Genomic DNA, 19276 nt, shown 5'->3' with positions numbered 1-19276 from the left:
CTGCAGTATTCTTCCCACCATCTGCTCCTGTCACCAGCCCCTAACTCCGCCCCTCTGGGCCCGCCCCTTGTTCCGCAGCCAATGGCAATCCCCGACCGCCCTACACCGCCCAGAAGCCTTTACACACCCACACGTCTTGGGAAAGGGTTGGCTGCTGAGAGCTCGGCGAAGTGTCTGTATTTGCATGGCGTTCGGGATTTTTGGTAGGTAGAGCAGCCCGTCACTCTGGAAGGCCGGGACCGCCCACTCCACCTCGGTCCCCAGCTCTCTTCCTGCGCAGTTCGCCTCCGCAGCCTCTGCGGGGAAGTGCCGGGGCTGCTCTAGGCTCAGTTCTTAGGACTGCAAGGAGGCAGCCCCGGCGTGCGGCGGGGCGCACCGTCTAGAGTGGCCAGGGCGCGGGAGTGCAACGTCCTCCAGGCCCCGAGCGCGTCGTCGCGCCCCAGGAGCAGACCCTCGGCCAGCAGTTACCGCCGTCCCGACTTTCCGTTGCAGTTGCAGCTCCTGCCGGGCAATATGTCAAGAGCCGCCGCCGCTACAGCTGCCGCCGCCACCTGGGGAAGAGCAGCAGCAGCAGCGGCGGCCGCAGGCACGCGGGGGCAATAAACCCAGCCACACAGGCGTCCAGCGGGCCGGGAAACCCTCTCTGCGCTCACTGCCTGGCGGGACCCACGCCATGTGCTGAGCCATGCCCCTGGTCGCGCCCGCGGGCAGCGCATGGGGCAGCGCCTGAGTGGCGGCAGATCTTGCCTCGATGTCCCCGGCCGGCTCCTACCGCAGCCGCCGCCGCCCCCGCCGCCGGTGAGGAGGAAGCTCGCGCTGCTCTTCGCCATGCTCTGCGTCTGGCTCTATATGTTCCTGTACTCTTGCGCCGGCTCCTGCGCCGCCGCGCCGGGGCTGCTGCTGCTGGGCTCCGGTTCTCGCGCCGCACACGCCCCGCCAGCCCTGGCCACAGCTCCGGACGGGACGCCCCCCAGGCTGCCGTTCCGGGCGCAGCCAGCCACCCCACTGGCTTCAGGCAAGGAGATGGCCGAGGGCGCTGCGAGCCCTGAGGAGCAGAGCCCCGAGGTGCCGGACTCCCCAAGCCCCATCTCCAGCTTCTTCAGTGGGTCTGGGAGCAAGCAGCTGCCGCAGGCCATCATCATCGGCGTGAAGAAGGGCGGCACGCGGGCGCTGCTGGAGTTTCTGCGCGTGCACCCCGACGTGCGCGCCGTGGGCGCGGAGCCCCATTTCTTCGATCGCAGCTACGACAAGGGCCTCGCTTGGTACCGGTGAGTTTCCCTGCCAGGGGAGGGTCTCCATCGTCGATTCAGACCCTGAGCGAAGGGAGACATGGCGTATGATAGGGAAGTGGCAGTGTTACCGCTTCGGACCACCCGGGGCGGGGCAGGGAAACCACCGCAGATTGCGCCGCGCATCCTGTCGGGGTGAGGTGAGGGTTGCGCTCCGCTCGGTTCTCGTCAAAACACCAGAAAGTTCTCGCGGAGCACTGGCGGCTCAGTTGTCTATGGTGCCCTTGAATTAATCAGGCGACCTCGCCGCAAAGAAGAAGGGCAGCGTCTGAGACCGCGCTCAGCAAAGCGAGCCACCCTCCAACCATGGCGGTATCCGACTCGAATAGTATTTTATGACCCGTCTTAAATTTTTCCTCCCGGAGCCCGAGACGCTGGGAATGTTCTGCGCCCCTTTGGTTGGTCTCCGCCCTCAAAGAACTTCTAGAGCAGCTTCTGCTTCCCAGATGGGGAGAGGGGGTGGGGGCCGTGGCGTCCCGCCGAGGCTGCAGAGTCTCTTAACTTTTTGTTACAGTCCGCCTGGTTACCGGAACCCCAAGGGGGTCAGACCCGCCTCGCTCGCGAGCTGCCTGGGCTCGGGAGGGTGAGCTGGGCGGGTGGCCCGGCACCTCCGCCTGGCGGGCGGGCGGGCGGCGCGCAGAGCGTGGAGTTGTGCTGGTCCCTGTCGGGCAAAGGCGCGCACTGCAACCGGCTGGAGCGGCGCGCGGCTTTGAAGGCGTCCGGGCCCCCGGGCACCGCCGCCCGTTTCCGCCTCCCTGGCCTCGGTGCTGGGATAGCGAAAGCAAGGACGCGTGTCTCCGCGGGGCTTTTACACGTCCGGGGCAAAGAATATTCGGGGGCCCATTGATTAAGAAATGAGGGTTGCTTTGAGGTCGCGGTTTCCGGAAATTCTGTTCTCGACTCGGGTTGCGGGTCAGGTTCCAAAGGGACAGCGGCCCCCGGGTCATAATCACTACCTCTGCCCACTGCTTTCCGCAGCTGCTGGTCTTTGGGGTGAGCTGTTGGGATTCCCGAGCTTCGGGTAAGGTGCGAGTGGGCAGGAGGTCTAGATTTCGACCTCCGGTAACTGTCTTCAACCAGAGGCTCAGGTACCGACCCCCACCTTTTTGTTGGGGTCTCCACCCGCAACCCCAGCCAACACGACGTTCAGGCACCCCTCCAGGCCCAATTAGCTTCACAGAGGCTCGAGACTTGGGAAAACAAAAGAGAAGAGAACTGAACCCCTCTCCCTGTGCCCACCCCACTCTCGGGACCTGGGTGGGATGGAGAATAAAAGAGGGCTGACCCCGCGGATTAAAACCGCTCCCTTCCCAGCCTCGTCCTACCCCTTCCCCTTTGTCCTTAATGTTTTTTATTATTGTCAGGAGTTGCCCAAGTCTCGAGGTTTAGCCAACTGTGACAGTCACCCTTCCCACCGTTCCCAGGCTGTGACCCATTCTCGGGATACTGGTGGACAAGAATGGGGGGCTCTGGAGTCCGACGCCTGGATTCACGTCCCGGTTAGTCGCGTGAACCTCGATGCTCTCATCTGTGCAGTGGGAATAATGCAAGTTCTGGGCAGGGATGGGAAGAGTGAATGCGCTGGTACGGTAAGGTGCCTCGCAGGCACGTGAAGACCTCTCTAATTGTTAGCTATTGTCATCGATTGTATTGTTATTACTTCTACCACCACCACTCCCCCTCCTCCTGGGATGGTGATTCCAGGGCCGGGCGGCAGGCTATAACTAGCGCCCTTCCAGGTGGAACCCGCCAGAGCCCCGAGGCAGCCTAGGATTTTCTGAGATCAGACACACTTGGGGCCGGGTTGGGAGGAACTGGCAGGAAAAGGACTGAACCCTTAATGTCAGGCGGTTTTGAAGCACCTGGGGCAAGCTATGGAAATCCCCACAGGAGGGCTCACCCAGTCTCGTAGGCGGCTGCCCTCCACCTGCCACGTTATTTTTGATTGACTGAAAAACGCTGAATGGAGAACGAAGTCGCATGGAAACCCTCGCCGCGCGCCAGCAGCGGAGAGTGCAGCCCGGGAGGTTCGGGTGGGTACTTGCGCCCGGGGGGCTGCTCTGCGAGCGGCCACGCACGGCGGCTGGACCTAGGGGGTCGCAAGGGCTTGGCTGGGCCGCCGGAGGCGGGAGGTTCTTCGTCCTCCCGAGCCATCTCTCAGAACTGACAAGCACGACTCCCGGGTCCAGGAGGCACAGGGCCCGGGGCGGTGACCCGGCGGACCGGGCGGCCGGAGGAGCCCAGTGTAAATGCCGCAACTGGCCCCAAACACTGCGTTCCTGGACTGCACCAGCACCGTCTGGCGCGGCCGCAGGGTTGGTGGATATTTTCTAAGGGGGAAAAAATATTTCAAATGCTATCTGTTTACTTTAAAATTTTTAATTACCTAAGAATAATGAATGGATGTCTGGGCAAAGATATGGACGTCACAATTATTTTGAAGGCGGCCTTTTTAACTTTAAACAGACCACGCCGCCAGGAGGAGACTCCTGACCCAGAGCGCTTTACCTGAAATCTGGTGCGCAGAGTGCACCCTTCGCCCGCGTTGGAGTTCTGTCCTGTCTGCCAAGCTTTGCTCCTTGCCAGAGGTGTGCGCCATTGTACCTCCGCTCTGTCCCTGCAGTCAGGCAGCCAATTGGAGAAAAGTATAAATAGTAATTAACCAGGGAGAGTTGTAATTCAGAAACCTGGTTAAAACAAGTCCTCAAAAACTAGAGAATATGAGAGTGGGGAGACATTTTGAAGGCATTAAGAACAAAAAACGATGGGCACGAATGGTTGAGTCTGAGGATCAGCATCGTAATCTGTTAGAGAACGAGGTCGTGGCTGTGTCTGGGAGTCGTTAACGGGTTTAATCGGTTGATACACAGCCTGCTAGTGGCCTAACCAGTAGCCCAGGGCCTGGCAGATTTGCATGACATCTCGGAATTTGATTGCTCTTCCTTCCACTTGGCAAAAGGAGACACCATCAGCAGGATCAGGAGGGGTCACGGAGAGATGGAACCCACCGAGGTGGTGCCCAGAGCTGACCGTGCCACTGGCCAGAGAGTGGGAGCCTTTCTACCTCCTTGACCCCGCAAAAATCAAACGTGCTAGTACGGACTGTCCATCCACACTGGAACTGCAGTTGGTTTTAGTCTGCGATGATGACTCTTCTCGGTTGACTTTTCCAATTCGTTATGCAACCCTCTTGAATCAGGCCTCCCAAACTTAGCAGGCACCACAGAGAGGTTCATCAAGCAGGCTGGTGAAACTGGGTGTTATCTCCTGTTGCATGGGTACCCCATAGTGTTTGGGAAACATGGGGCTGTGTTTCAGGACAATTTCACATATGCCAAGGTGGAGAAAGCACCTGCCCTGTACATTTACACTTGGGATGTTAATTTAAACTTTGAATGGTCAAAAAAATAAATCTGTAACTTTGAAAGTTTCACTTTGTGATTTTACTGAAGTGTTGGTAAATATTCTGAAATTTTAATGACCTCCGTTTGGGAATTAAGTTAGCGAAATATTGCGTAATTATCGTTTGTTATACAAAAATATGCCTTAGACTGTACAGCGGCAGAAACCCCCTCTACCACCTCTGCCTCCCTTTCCCAGTCTGGGTCATACAAAATAAGCTGACACTTTAATGCTCTGGCCAACATTAAACAAAGTATATATATTGTTGTGTGTGTGTGTGTGGCATAATAATGGTGGTAGCTAACACTTACCGAATGTTCTCCCTATGTGCCAGGCACTGTTTCAAGTTTTACAGGATTAGCAAATTTAATCCTCATGACAGTTCTGGGAAGTAGGTACTTTTACAGATGAGGAAACACAAGCACAGAGAGGTTAAGCAATGTGCCCAAGATCTCACAGCTGGGAAGAACCAAAGCTAATGTACCGACTCAGGCAGTTCTGCTTCAGAGATCATTCTGGATCATTCTGGATCACGCTTCCTCGCTTAAGTGATCGAAGCGGGATATTTATCATATAGCGTGGGTCCAAAACTGAGTTCGCCTTAGAAGAGTTTGACAGCTTTCTGACATGCCTTTAGTGGTCTCAGTGCAGACTGCAGATTTTGTCATTCACTTGAAAACAATATCAGCCCCCAAACAGGCTAGTTACTACATCTAACATTGGTTAATAACTAGAGTGAGGATAATCACACCACTGTGTCAGTTTCATGTTTCTGCAAAGGACAGTTAGAATCAAGGGAGTCACTAAAATGACAAAAAATCCCTCAAGCATCCGGACAGAGAAAACATAGTGAGTGTCCCTCTTGAGATTTATCTTCTGCCATTTGCCCTTTTTAAGGCTGGGAGGTTGTGGGGTTAAATGACATGTTCCAGAACTTCGTGAAATTAATTTATTCATAAAAAAGAGTGCCCTCAAATCAAGTCCATAATTAACTTGTACTGATTAATCAGCAGACAATTACAGCTAACACTTTCAGCAGATTTTTTTAGAATGAAAATAGAAAACTCTGTAACTTCAGAAATCTCTCTCTTGAAGGCTAATAGCTGAAAATAGCAATATTCCCTACATTTTCAATGTAACAAATGCTGAGAAAACAAAACTGCCCCCTATTTTTCTAGTCTACTTCAGAAAACCTGGTAGCAAAGAATGTTTCTGTCTTCACTGAGGGAAATTTAAGATAAGATCTGATTGGGGATAATCCATTTTGAAGTAATTGCACTCTCTCAGTCCCAGAGTTTAAACCAAGTATGTAACTCACTTCCAAGATGCTGGGTGAAGATTAAAAAAAAAAAAAAAAAACTACATTTGTATGCAACAATTTGAAATACAAACCATCATGTTACAAAGCTGTCAAGATTTATTAGCAAGACAGTGGAGCATGTGTTGAACTCTGTTTTTAATTAGGCACCTAAATTAGACCATAAAATGGTTGATTAATCTTCTACAAGTTGAAGGGAAAATATAACATAAATTAACCTAATCATAAGTGTTTTCCCAGATGCTCTGAGTTAATAAAATAGTCAAAATTTAATAGCAACCCATTTGTTTTAGATAAATATGATGCTAAAATATATGAATTAGATTACACTTATTATCTTCCAAATGATATGTTATTATTGAACAGGTCTCTAAAAATTAGGTTGCAGTACATGTCTTCAAAAATATTTATCAAAAGAGAATACTACAAGTAGGAATTACATGTTGGCTAAACTAGATTATGTTTTTTAATGGAATCTGATAATTGAAAATTAATAATTTAGCACAGACTAGTATTTGTGAAAGGTAGTTTTCCAGCTAAAGTTGTATTGCTTGAAACTTTAAAATGACCTGTCACAGCTTCTGAGTTTCTAGTTTGATGTTTTAGTCTGAAAAAAAAAAAAATTTTTTTAATATTTTGAAAAGTCAATGTCACATAACCTCATCCCACGTATGTATGCTAATTTATCTTTTGGTTTATAATATGTTGTAGGAATAAGGTTTTCTGGTTATACGAAATGACTCCTTGAATCACTAAAATTATTTATAATTAAAAGCACACCAGGAATTTTTAAAAAGACAAACTCACCAGTCAGCTAGTTTTATGAATCAGGGAGGTGGCATTTATTTAAAGCTTCAGAACTGAAATACGTGACTTAGGCTGCTTGCCGACTGGTTTCTATGTCAGTAGTTTTTTGAATACTTTATGTTCTCACTCTATGAACATGGAAATTAAGTTGATTGACAGAAACACAAAATGCCTACTCTAAAGGCAGGGCATAATGAGCATTTCTTTTGCTGTGAATAGAGTTAGTTTCCAAATAGGGCGCTACCTCTCTCATTTAACAGTCGATGATTTCAGACAGTAAGAGAAATTTCAATCCTAGGCTGTTGGGACAGTCAGGAATTCCAGCAAAATGAGTCCCCCAAGTATGTGGCATATTTTAAAGGGTAATGAAAACAATATGCTGCCTACCTCGAATGAAAACATTTACCATGACCGAAAAGAAATGAGATACTGATATCTTTGAAAACTAATTGTAAGTAGAGCATGAAACTTTTTATATATTTAAAACATTACCTTGTTGGAACTCTCGGGTTTCTCTCAAACTATGCCAAAATAAAACTAACATCAAATAAAACTGATGTTCGTGCATGCTGATTTTTATTTCTGGTTTTTTCTTGTCAAGAGATTTGGGGAAAAGTTTAGGATGTGAGAAGCAATTACCATCTTAATAAAATGATAATAAATAATTTTTATGGCAACCAAGAGGCTATGTGTTAAAATACTGCTAATGCTAATAAGACCCACCATTAATTTTATTTGTACATAGATAAAAGTGGTATAAATTTCCTTTATGAGTTCTTTTAAATACAAATTTCACACAATTCCTGTAACCTGAAAAATATCAAAAATATATTTTTACTGGCTCATTCAGAAAATGTACTTCACTGTGTCGTGGATGAAACATGTTTAAATAGCAAAGTTGTACTGCACAGGTTTTGCCTCCCAAAGATTGCTGTTTGTAAAAATTATGAGTGCGTATCTTTAGATTTAGAGCTGGTTGAAGAGTACTGTCCGAGCGGAGTTTATATTTTCCGGACAGCAAAAAAAAGTACACCCACCATACAGTGTTGGAATAAGATATTTTTGTTCTAAATATGGCAAATGTGAAAAAATAAGACTCTGGTTTAACATCAAGCTGATTGTGTTTCGGCCCAGACTCTCTCGCCAAGGGGTCACTGTTTTAAACACCATTGCCTAGAATGTGAACGATTCCATGTGTGTCCGTGAAGCACCTTACACGTAGGATTCAGAATCCCTGTTTTCTCCCAAGTTTTTTGCCCCACACTACTTAACACTGTCACCCTTGCTTAGAAACCCATAAAATGCTGAAAGATGGTTCTGGGCAACGTGAGGTTTGAGAAGCAAATGGAGAGTGAAAGAAACATTGGGAAGAGCAGTGAGAATCCCACTCGTGATTTAATGAATGGAGCTGGGGGGAGAGCCGTCCCCCTTTTTCAGGTCTGGGGACGCAAGTGTCCAGCAGGGCCCCAGCGGCCCAAGACGTTGCCACGTGTCCGCTCCTTTCGGGAGCAAGGGGGGCGTTGGCTTGGACATTGCGTTGTGGAAGGGTGGCCGGGGGCGCTGCCACGGGCAGGGAAAATGGCTCCGAGTCGCCCGGCCTCGGGCATCAATCGGCGAGGCCCTGGTGTCGCGCGGGATCGCCGCCTCTGGCCCGGGGGCCGCTGAGCCGGAGACAGATGGCGGAGCTTCCCAGTGCGGGGGCAGGGCTGGCAGCCGAGACTGGGGCCGCCTCCCCCGCCCCTCTGCCGGCCGGGTCGTCTGCCGTGGCCACGTGACCAGCCCCGCCGTGCGGCCTCACCTGTTGGGCTGAGCCTGGCTGAGCTGCCTGCACCCGAGGTGGGCGGTGCCGGCGGGACCCGTCTTCGCGCTGATTGGGTGGAGGGGCTGCGGAGAGACCAATGGGGTTCCGCCTGAGAGGAGAACCCCGCCCAGAGAGGCGGGCTGCGCGGGTGCGCCCCGCCCCCGCCGGTGCCGGCCTGGCTGTTCCGCTGCTCAGCTTCTACTCCGCGCTGCTGATTTGGTCCTGAGCTGCCTTCGCTTTCCAAGTCGAGCCTATCAGCTGATCTATTGTACTCTATTCCTTTGGTTCGTCTCTCTTTGTCCTGTCTGCACCCTCCTGCACAAATTCTCCTGTTTTCTGGAGCGGAGATGTGTGTTCCCCGAATGTTCGGCTCCCGAGTCCTGCAGGGAGACCGCCTCGCCTTAGGCAGCCCTCGCTGGCAGGACGTGGGCCCTAGTGGATTCTTTACAGCCAGAGAGGACACTTCGGCTTTTTCCGACCTTATTTTGGATCTGGGAAGCGGGAGGGGTCGCTGGCAAGAAAGTGAATTTAGTTGAGTCAGTTTGCAAAGAGCACGCTTTTCGTTTCTCCCTTTCCCCGCCCCCTTTTCTCTTTGGGGGAAAGAAATGGATAATCCTTTTTCCACCCACTTCTATAATGGGTGCCTGTAAGGCGATTCCGCAGATTCGGGAGATAACATAGAATACCTTGATTTCCATAATTTGGCCCATTAAGTGACTGGATGAAGAGAAAGTGAGAAGGACTGGGATGGAGAGGAGAGGAGAGGAGGAAAAGGCCAGTAAGTCTCAAGCCCCCTCCGATTCCTGAATCTCACCTGGACTCAGACCGAGTGGTCCGTCCTCTCCCCAGCACCTTCCCCGCTGCTCACTCATGTAAGGCTAGTCCTAACCCTAAGCCGTGTGCACAGGGCCCTGCAGCCGCTCCTACCCGGAGGAGGGGAAGGAAGGCTCTCCTGGACAGTCTCAGAGGGGAGAGGGGATCTCTCGTGGGCACTGATAAGCCCACCCATTTCTAGTGCTGCCCAAGGTGGACTCAGCCCACAAACGCCCCAGCCCCAGCCTTTGCGGATAGGCTTCCTCCGTGGCGCCAAGAACTCTTGTGGATTTGAAAAAGGCAACCTTTTTCCTCGCGTTTCTAAAGGCCTATGAAAAGGGCACGTCGGGAAGTGCACATAAGACGTTGAACATTGTTGCATGAGATGTTGAAGAAATACAACATTTCGTGATTACTTCCATTAAAAAAGTACAGTTTCCCTGGGGAGAGACACACACACACACAGAGCACACAATTAGAGACCAGTAATTCTCTTCCAGATAGCTCCTGGTGCCGTTTCCTAGCTGAGCAGCCTCTCCCTGCCCGTCCTGGCATTGTGCACAGGAAACTCTCCTGGCTGGGTCCAGCCCTTCCTCTTGATGTGCTGTCGGGCTGGTCCCTGGTGCCCTCTTCTCTGATTGTTCCAGTCTGCCTCCGGGCACTTAGCGTATGCTAGTGCTGCCAGTTGACACAGATACACAAAGCAGTAAACATCCTGTTCCCACGGAAGATCCCCAAGTGTGTGGGTGGATGAGTGTGGGAAGTAATGGGGTAAAGAGAGAAAGGCAGTGATCATTACCTTATCATTGATTTAAAATACTTATTAATGGAGGAAGTCAAAGGTGACCATTTAAAATCCTTTTCTACAGTCTTTTTTTTTTTTTTTGAGACGGAGTCTCGCTCTGTCACCCAGGCTGGAGTGCAGTGGCCGGATCTCAGCTCACTGCAAGCTCCGCCTCCCGGGTTCACGCCATTCTCCGGCCTCAGCCTCCCAAGTAGCTGGGACTACAGGCGCCCGCCACCTCGCCCGGCTAGTTTTTTGTATTTAATAGAGACGGGGTTTCACCGTGTTTGCCAGGATGGTCTCGATCTCCTGACCTCGTGATCCGCCCGTCTCGGCCTCCCAAAGTGCTGGGATTACAGGCTTGAGCCACCGCGCCCGGCCTCTACAGTCAATGAATAATACATTCGTATAAATCGTGTTTACTTACTTTTTCACTCATCTAACAAGGATTTATTGAGCACTTTTTAAAATATATATATATATATATTTTTTTTTTTTTTAAGACGGGGTCTTGTTCTGTCACCTAGGCTGGAGTGCAGTGGCACAACCTCTACCTCACCGGCTCAGGCGATTCTCCCACCTCAGTCTCTGGTGTAGCAGGGACTACAGGTGCACACCACCATGCCTGGCTAATTAAAAAAAAAAAAAAAAATGTGTAGAGATGAAATCTCACTATGCTAGCCCAGGCTGGTCTCAAACTCCTAGACTCAAGCAGTTCGCCCTCCTCAACCTCTCAAAGTGCTGGAATTACAGGTGTGAGCCACCACGCCAGACCCAGACCATATTTTTAGAGCCGTTTTAGGTTCACAGCAAAATTTAATAAAGTACACAGATTTCCCAAATACCCATCACTCCTACACACACACAGCCTCCCACTATCAACATCCTCTACCAGACTGGTACATTTGTTACAACTGATGAACCCGCATTTGACACATCATCCATCACTCAGGGTCCGTAGTTTACGTTAAGGCTCACTGTTGGTGTTGTACATTGCATAGGTTTGGACGAATGCGTAATGACCTGTATCCCACATTATAGTAGCATTCAGGGTAGTTTTACTGCCTCAAAAATCCCATCGGAGCACTTGCTCTTATCTAGTGCAAAGCAGCACTTAAAGCACTGAGGAAGTACAGGAGCCATGAACTTGTCCCTGAGAAGCCTGTTTTAGTCAGTGGACTGACATCTACGGGCTCAAGGAGATCTGCAGGCAATTTAAGCCTGATTTTTTATTTTTATTTTTGAAATCATTAGTCCTACTAAATTACTGGTAAATCTGAAAACCATTTGAGGAGGAAGCAGAAGCATGAGATAAGGTAGTACGAATTTTCAAATGTGATTTTTGCATTTTACTTTTCCAGTAGCTTTCCGAAGAGGGCTAAGGAGGTAAGAAGGGGCCAGAAAGTCAGCGACTGTGTGATTTAAAAAAAAGGAAAAAAAATATGTCTTAGCCTCAGTATGCAAAAACTTGCTGTGTGCAGGCGAGTGGGCCAGGCGCTTACTTAATCTTAACAGTGATGCTTCCTGTGTGATTTCCGTTATTTTCCAAGGGAGGAAACGGAAACTCACAGAGATTGCCTAAGGTCATACAGCTGTATCTGTAGGTGGCTCTACCTCTTGGACCTAAGGAAGAAGGGAATGACTCCCTGAGGGCCTTTCAAACTCCACAACTTGGAGGCTGTCTACCTGGCTGCAATTCAATGCCATGTTCCTTCTGGACCAGTTTAAGCCATCTCTTCTGTTGTTTCTTTCCTCCCAAAGATGTAGACTTTTCCACTTAAAAGCATTTGCAAGGTTCTGTTTTTTCATCCATTTTTCTGTCCCTATTCTCTTTTACTCCCCACACTGGTTCCTAGCCTGTCTCTGTTGCTATGATGCCCGTGTTGATGGTGGCAGTCTTCAACCACGCCATCCGTGTGTCAACCCAGCACTTTCCTGCCATCCCTGTAGCCCTTGCCCCAACATCTGTGCATTTGACTCCCCTTCTCTGACTGAGGCCTGCTCCCATCCCCTCCTCTACCAACTCATCCCTTCTCTCCCACCTGCCCTTTGCGCTGCCCCCCACAACCACGCCACTCAGATTCTCAGCTCTTGGGATCACACTGACATCCCCCCTCCAACATTTTACACTCTGGGGCTCATTGCTTCTGAGCTATATTGTCCAGCACCGTGAACGCCCCACCCGTGGAGACACTGGGTTTTGTACAGTCCCCAGCAGGTGTGCATGAAAATGTCTTTTTTTTTTTTTTTTTTTCCAACACAGAGTCTTGCTCTTTCAACCAGGCTGGATTGCAGTGGCATGATCTCGGCTCACTGCAACCTCCGCCTCTTGGGTTCACGCAATTCTCCTGCCTCAGCTTCCTGAGTAGCTGGGATTTCAGGCGCCCACCACCACACCCAGCTAATTTCTTTTTTTTTTTTTTTTTTTTTCAGTAGAGATGGGGTTTCACCATGTTTGGCCAGCCTGGTCTCGAACTCGTGACCTTGTGATCCGCCCGCCTTGGCCTCTCAAAGTGCTGGGATAACAGGCGTGAGCCACTGCCTCTGGCCAAAAATGTCTTATATAAAGCTGATCCGGCCCATCCCAACTTCATGCGCTCCACGGAGAACTTGGCCCTTACTTACTCTGCAGCTGCTAGCTCTGCTAGTCACCACCCTTACCTGTGCCAAGACGGCTTGTGTGCATTGTTTCTCTGCAGGACATCCTCTTCCTTGAAGCACCAGTTAATTTAGCTCTCCCTACACAAAAGGAGAAACCTCAGAGAGATGGCAGCCCGCATATGAACACCACTCTCTTAACCACTTCTCGACATGGCTTTATTTTATACCTTCCCCAAGACTTCCCCCATTCATTTCTTTTCTTTTTTTTTTTTTTTTTTTTTCTGAGATGGAGTTTCACTCTTGTTGCCCAGGCTGGAATGCAATGATGTGATCTCAGCTCACTGCAACCTCCATCTCCCAGGTTCAAGTGATTCTCCTGCCTCGGCCTCCCAAGTAGCTGGGATTACAGGCATACGCCACCACACCTGACTAACTTTGTATTTTTAGTAGAGGTGGGGTTTCACCATGTTGCCCAGGCTGGTCTCGAACTCCTGACCTCAGGTGATCCACCCGCCTTGGCCTCACAAAGTGCTGCAATTATAGGCATGAGCCACCGTGCCTGGCCCCCTCCATTATTTCTAAGGAAGTGCTGTGTTATCTCTTTTCAGTATTATTTGAAAGAAATCTCAGACATTACATTGTTTATAAATCTGTGGGGTTTGGGTTTCTTTTTTTGTTTTGTTTTGTTTTTTTAATACGGAGTTTTGCTCTTGTGGCCCAGGCTAGAGTGCAATGGCGCACTCTCGGCTCACTGCAACCTCTGCCTCCCGAGTTCAAGCGATTCTCCTGCCTCAGCCTCCCAAGTAGCTGGGATTACAGGCATGAGCCACCAGGCCCGGCTAATTTTGTATTATTAGTAGAGACGGGGTTTCTCCATGTTGGTCAGGCTGGTCTTGAACTCCCGACCTCAGGTGATGCACCCGCCTCGGCCTCCCAAAGTGCTGGGATTACAGGCGTGCGCCACCCTGCCAGGCCTGGGTTTCTTATTTAAATTTTTATTTACATACTTATCGAAAAGTATACAAATCAGAAGTGCACGACCTGATGACTTTTCACAAGGCAAACATACAAGTATGTTGTTGGTAACAAGCGCCAAGAAGTGGCAGTTCAAGAACCCCCAAAGCTACCTCTATATGCCCTTCTGGTCACTGTCCCCATCCCAAGAACAACCACTATCTCACCTTCTACCACCACCGGTTAGTTTTGCCTGTTGTTGAACCTAATATCAATGAAGCCTAACAGTGAATGTTCATGGGTTTTTGTGGTTTTTTTTGAGACAGGAGTCTTGCTCTGCCACCCAGGCTGGAGTGCAGTGGCGCGATCTCGGCTCACTGCAAGCTCCGCCTCCTGGGTTCACACCATTCTCCTGCCTCAGCCTCCAGAGTAGCTGGGGCTACAGGCGCCCGCCACCACCCCCAGCTAAGTTTTTGTATTTTTATAGAGACGAGGTTTCACCGTGTTAGCCAGGATGGTCTGGATCTGCTGGCCTCGTGATCCGCCCTCCTCGGCCTCCCAAAGTGCTGGGATTACAGGCGTGAGCCACCGCGCCCGGCCATTCATGGAGTTTTAAAACATGCACATGTATTGCCTATGTTGACAGGCTGGGAGATTTCACATACAAATCCAGATTTCCTGCTGCTTTTGTAAAGGATGGGACAGTACCATGCCTGCCTTTCTCATGGCAACAAATGGCTGGACCTGGTGAGCCCCTGGGCTTTTAGATGGGGGATTCTTCTCTCCTTCCCACATTCCGCCCTCCCTGCCCCTTCCTGTCTCACACTTGGGCAGCTTCTCTCATTTGTTACCAGAGTGGGGAGCTGCAGACGGTTTTCCCACTTTTTTCAGGTATGTACATTTCAGGATTAAATGTCCTCAATCCAGTTCATCACGGGCATTCTTGTGAGAGTTGGGCAGGAGCTTTTATCTATTTGGCTTTTTCATTTTACACCTTCATAGGGATCGCAGGAGAGGATGTGTGGAGGTCTGCTTAGCTGGCTGCCCATTAAAATCAGAATCACCGTGATGATGAAATCATTTTCAGTGACATGCTTCTCCTATTTTTTACTTTTTTAGTTCCCTAACTGACTTTTCTTTTATCGGGTTTCCCAGTTGGTGAGTCTTAAGGTCAGCCTTTTGCTGTGGATACATTGTGATGTGACCTAGTCAGGTCACTCAGTTATTCTGGTGTCAGCAGAATACCCGATGTGTACCATAGAAATTGGAACCAGCAGCGTTTCCTAAACCAGTTCTCAGCCAACTCTGCTGTAGGACCACGTTTTCCCCCAATCCACTGTGGCTCAATTTGTTGTCCTATGACATGCGACAAGCACACAGAGCATGCCATGTGCCTCCTGCCATACAATTAGCAACGCGCACACTGGCCAGTGAGTTCATTGATCATATGGCCTTGGATGCTGTCGCAATGTCAAATTACTTATAATAGGTTTAAATGCTTCCTCTCAGGTTTTGCATGTATCTCCTCCAGGACAATTTGTGGGTAGTCTTGCAGGTCACACTTTGAGATGCACTGTTCCACGCTTCTTTGAGTGAAGAGAAAGTTCTTCTGGGTGCCGTGGCTCATGCCTGTAATCCCAGCACTTTGGGAGGCCGAGGTAGGTGGATCACCTGAGGTCAGGAGTTCGAGACCAGCCTGACCAACATGGTGAAATCCCGTCTCTGCTAAAAATACAAAAAATTAGCCAGATGTGGTAGTGGGTGCCTGCAATCTGTAATCCCAGCTACTCGGGAGGCTGGGGCAGGAGAATCACTTGAACCTGGGAGGTGGAGGTGGCAGTGAGCTGAGATCGTACCATTGCATTCCAGCCTGGGCAACAAGAGCAAGATTCCATAACAAAACAAAACAAAAAAAGATTGATTAATAGTTAGAGTGTAGAAAAAAAAAAAAAGAGTTCCATGTTAGCATATTAAAGGCCCTGATAAATACTGCAGCTAAAAACAAAAAAAATTATTTATAAATTAAAGTAAATAAATGTTTGTTTCACCTAGCACTTCCCCCACGAGTACAGAACCCTTCTTTCATTCATACCTACCAGCATCCTGAGACATTGTGTCCATCCAGGTGCCAATTTGGGCCATACTGGCCCATACTCTGAAGTTTCTTGCAGTTCTAAGAGTCTGACCCTAATCCAGTGCTCCCACTCTCTCTCCATCCACCTTTACCCCTTGCAGCAGGCTTCCTATTCCTATAGCTTGAGTTCTTCCTCTCCTGCACATCTCCCATTGTGATGTCATCTCAAACCTAATATGTTTGCACCCTCCCCGGGCCCCAGATGATTGCTGCAAAAAGAATAAAGAGCGAGAAGTGGAGTTGCAGTGAATCAAGGACCCTGGATAAAAAGTGGCTGAGGCTGAGGCCGAGGCCAGGGGAACAGACTTGCTGATTAGGATTTCAAGTCAGGTCTTGCAGAAAGCTCCTTTGGTAGGCCTCCACTTGCTGTTATTCCGTAAGCAGGCTAATTGCAGGTTCAGCTTTCCCCCAAGCAGCTTATGTCTGTTTTCAAAGGTAAGTGTTCTGTGTCGGTGGTGTTTATGGAGCAAGATGTTTGATGGTGTTGGAAAAGGTGAAGCCTTTTTTCAGCCTGCCTGGCACTGTGTAGCTCCTCTTGGGGTCTGGGTATGTTTTATGCTGGCTCCGAGACGATTGCTCACCCTGGGTGTAATGTTGAGGCCTTCGCTAAATAACGTGAGTGCCACATGTAAACATTGGCAGCCTTGAGCTGCAATCGAAGCCAATAACTTTCTTTAAAAATGCCTTTTCCCCTTTTTGTGTGGCCAAGGGGAACACTGAAAAGCGTTCTGCAGTTCACACAGCACCAGAAACAAAGGAAACCTTCAGATTAGGTGTCACTGGGGAAGGAGGCGAGTGGAGCCTTTTAACAGAGAGAGATGGGGATTGATTTACCTGTTTGTATAAAACTAAAGTTACAGGAGTATCTGGATTTCTCCTGCAAGCACTCTAAACTTGCCATAGTTATCTTATTATCTCCTGATACACTTACCATAGATTCTTCGTATTCAGGGAAATTGTAACACCTGCATGGATAGCCTGCTCACGTCTACCTGAGCCCTTGCTCTGGAGGAGGCGTTTGGCAAGGACATTTCACATGGTTTGTGGGTGAACAGTTTCACACCAGGGTGGGATCCTCTATTGCATGTACTCGACTAGCTTTTCATTCTTATCACACTTCCCTTCCTATAAAGTTACGTATCTTTTAAAGGGAAATTTAATACCCACCTTCTCTTTCTGTGCAGCCTTGTGAAAATCAGGCAATAACAAGGGCAGCCTTATTGCCAGTGTATGACCAGAGCATTTGATGGCACTACTGGTGGAATATCATCTTGTCTACCATTCATTCATTCATTCATTCATTCATTCGTTCATTCCTTCGTTCATGATTTTATCTACCAGACAGTTTTGGAACTCCTAGAATGGGTCAAGTGATAGGCAGACATTTGGGAAAACAAGGTTTTAAGCCGTTGTTCAAATCCTCAAGGAACTCACCATCTTGGTCAAGGGGCCATGGCGAGAGGTGTATAGAACAAAGTAAGAAATGCTGTAGAAGCAGAGAGAGGAGAGAAAGAGGCCCAAAGAAAAAGCCACCATCCAGCTGGGCTCTGAAGCATGGATAGGAGCTTGCTGGCTGGTTGTCCTGGAAACTGATCAGAATATTCAGGACTGGGAAGCTCTGTGTGAAAAAGGCCCAGAGAAGCACACAAGAGTACTGCAGCCTGGGCAGAACAGTGAGGGTGCCTGGGACTGGGGGAGAGAGGAGTCCGGAGGCTGGCTCAGAGGTGGAGAGGCCGGAATGGCACATTAAAGAGAGGACTTTTATCCTACAGACAGGGAGTTTTTCGGGCCAGCAGAGCTCCTATACCAGAGATATTCACAAGCTTTCTATGAGTTGTGAATTCAAATTCTTTTCATGTATTTGCAAGGAAAATTTAAAAATTTGTGATTTCAAGACAGAGAAAGCAAAAAAAAACACATAGATGGTTTTCTAAGATGAACCACATTTAGCTGTGCTGAGCGATTCAAGTAAGGCTCCCAAAGGAACAAGCAGCAGTTTGCGGTGTTTGCAAATATGGCTGGGACGTGCTTCCTCATCCCCACTCGTTGCCCCTGCAGAATCCACACACCCCTCTCCCTGCCGCCTCCCTGGGTAGCTTGGGTAACTGTCCTCGGCACCTTCATTCTGTGGTTTCAAGTATTGAGGGAAAGAGAGCCATTCTCCAACTCCCCGCCAGGCTCCCCAGGCCAGCTTCTCCAGCCCGACGGTGTGGAGAGGCAGGTAGTCTGCAGACTGGGCCCTGCCACCTCTCCTCTCCCTTCACCAGTGCTGCTGAGAGAGGATCCCTGTCATTCTTCAGGAGGGGCATGTCAGCAGGCACAGTGGGAGAGGAGATGAGGGAATGCCACGTTTGGCCACGACTCTCTGGCTCAACCAGACAGGGTCGGAGCGAACCTTCGCCCTCAGTCTCAGAATTGCGAGCAGTCTAAAGCAGCCACGCTTGGCTCCTGCTTGCCAGCACTCCCAGTGTGATGTAGTCCTGGGCCCATCACTCACTGTGGTTAAGTTTAGCAATCTTCCTTGTTAGCGTATAAAAGTGATTGCAGTTATTGATAAGGTCTAGCTCAGAATTGGGTTGCCCCGATCAGATCCTATTTCTGTTTAGAGGAGACGGAGAAGAGAGGCTGAGAGGTAGACTCAAGAGGACACAGCCAGGAGGCAGCTGGTTAGGGAGCTGCCACTGTGGCTGGGTGGCCCCCTGCCCTGGCTGTGTCTCCTTCCCATCTGTCTCCTCCAAGGGAATGTTCAGTCTTTCACTGTTATTTTTAGGGTGGTGTTTTCTTCCAGTCCCAGCTGGAAACAGAAGTACAGAACAGACCCATGACTGTTTTGGGTTCTGTGAAAAGAGCATTTGCCAGGCAGCAGATGTACTGGCTTCCTCAAGACTGAAGCTTTCGCTGGTTTCGAGGACTTTGATGGAAGCCACCTCATTTTACCCAGATGGTGTCTTTTTGGGGATGTGGGTTTGGGGGATGGGAAGTGCAAAAGCACATCAGCGAGGGCTGTGAGTTTTTTGTGGTTGATCAGCCTCCAGATGTGGCAGATGGATCATAGGCGCCAGAAGCTCGGGTGCGGAGAGGGGCACTAGCAGACAGCAGCGGTCTGGGCTGCAGGTAAAGATGCCTCCTGAGTGATTGCAAGCCCAAGTGTAGTGGTGGGCTTAGATTCTGTCTCACACATGCCCTCCATAGACAGTTTTCTAGCAGCTTGTCGGTTACATTCTGATTTGGATTTGGTGCTGTTTTGTCTCCATTCTAAAATCCTTTGGCTTCTCTTTACCCAGAGTGTATTGAGAGAACAGGTACCATGTACCCTCCTCCCAGAGGAGACCATCATTAGGGCAGTCCCTGAGGATTGATTATATCCATTTGG

At 49.5% G+C, this 19276-nt stretch overlaps 1 protein-coding gene across 1 annotated transcript in view; it reads left to right on the top strand.

Moving 5' to 3' along the window:
• The first annotated feature begins 250 nt into the window (after window positions 1-250).
• Window positions 251-19276, top strand: part of HS3ST3B1 (heparan sulfate-glucosamine 3-sulfotransferase 3B1) — a 49397-nt gene continuing 30371 nt past the window's right edge. Inside the window, exon 1 of the mRNA XM_050762331.1 lies at window positions 251-1268. Within this exon, the coding sequence (XP_050618288.1) occupies window positions 715-1268 (554 nt within the window). The 5' untranslated portion in view covers window positions 251-714. The remainder of the gene's footprint in view (window positions 1269-19276) is intronic.

Source organism: Macaca thibetana, chromosome 16 (genome assembly GCF_024542745.1).
Source record: "Macaca thibetana thibetana isolate TM-01 chromosome 16, ASM2454274v1, whole genome shotgun sequence".
NCBI classification, from domain to species: Eukaryota; Metazoa; Chordata; class Mammalia; order Primates; family Cercopithecidae; genus Macaca; species Macaca thibetana.
Note: the sequence above shows the minus strand (reverse complement) of the source record. Positions and strands in the feature narration are given on the sequence as shown.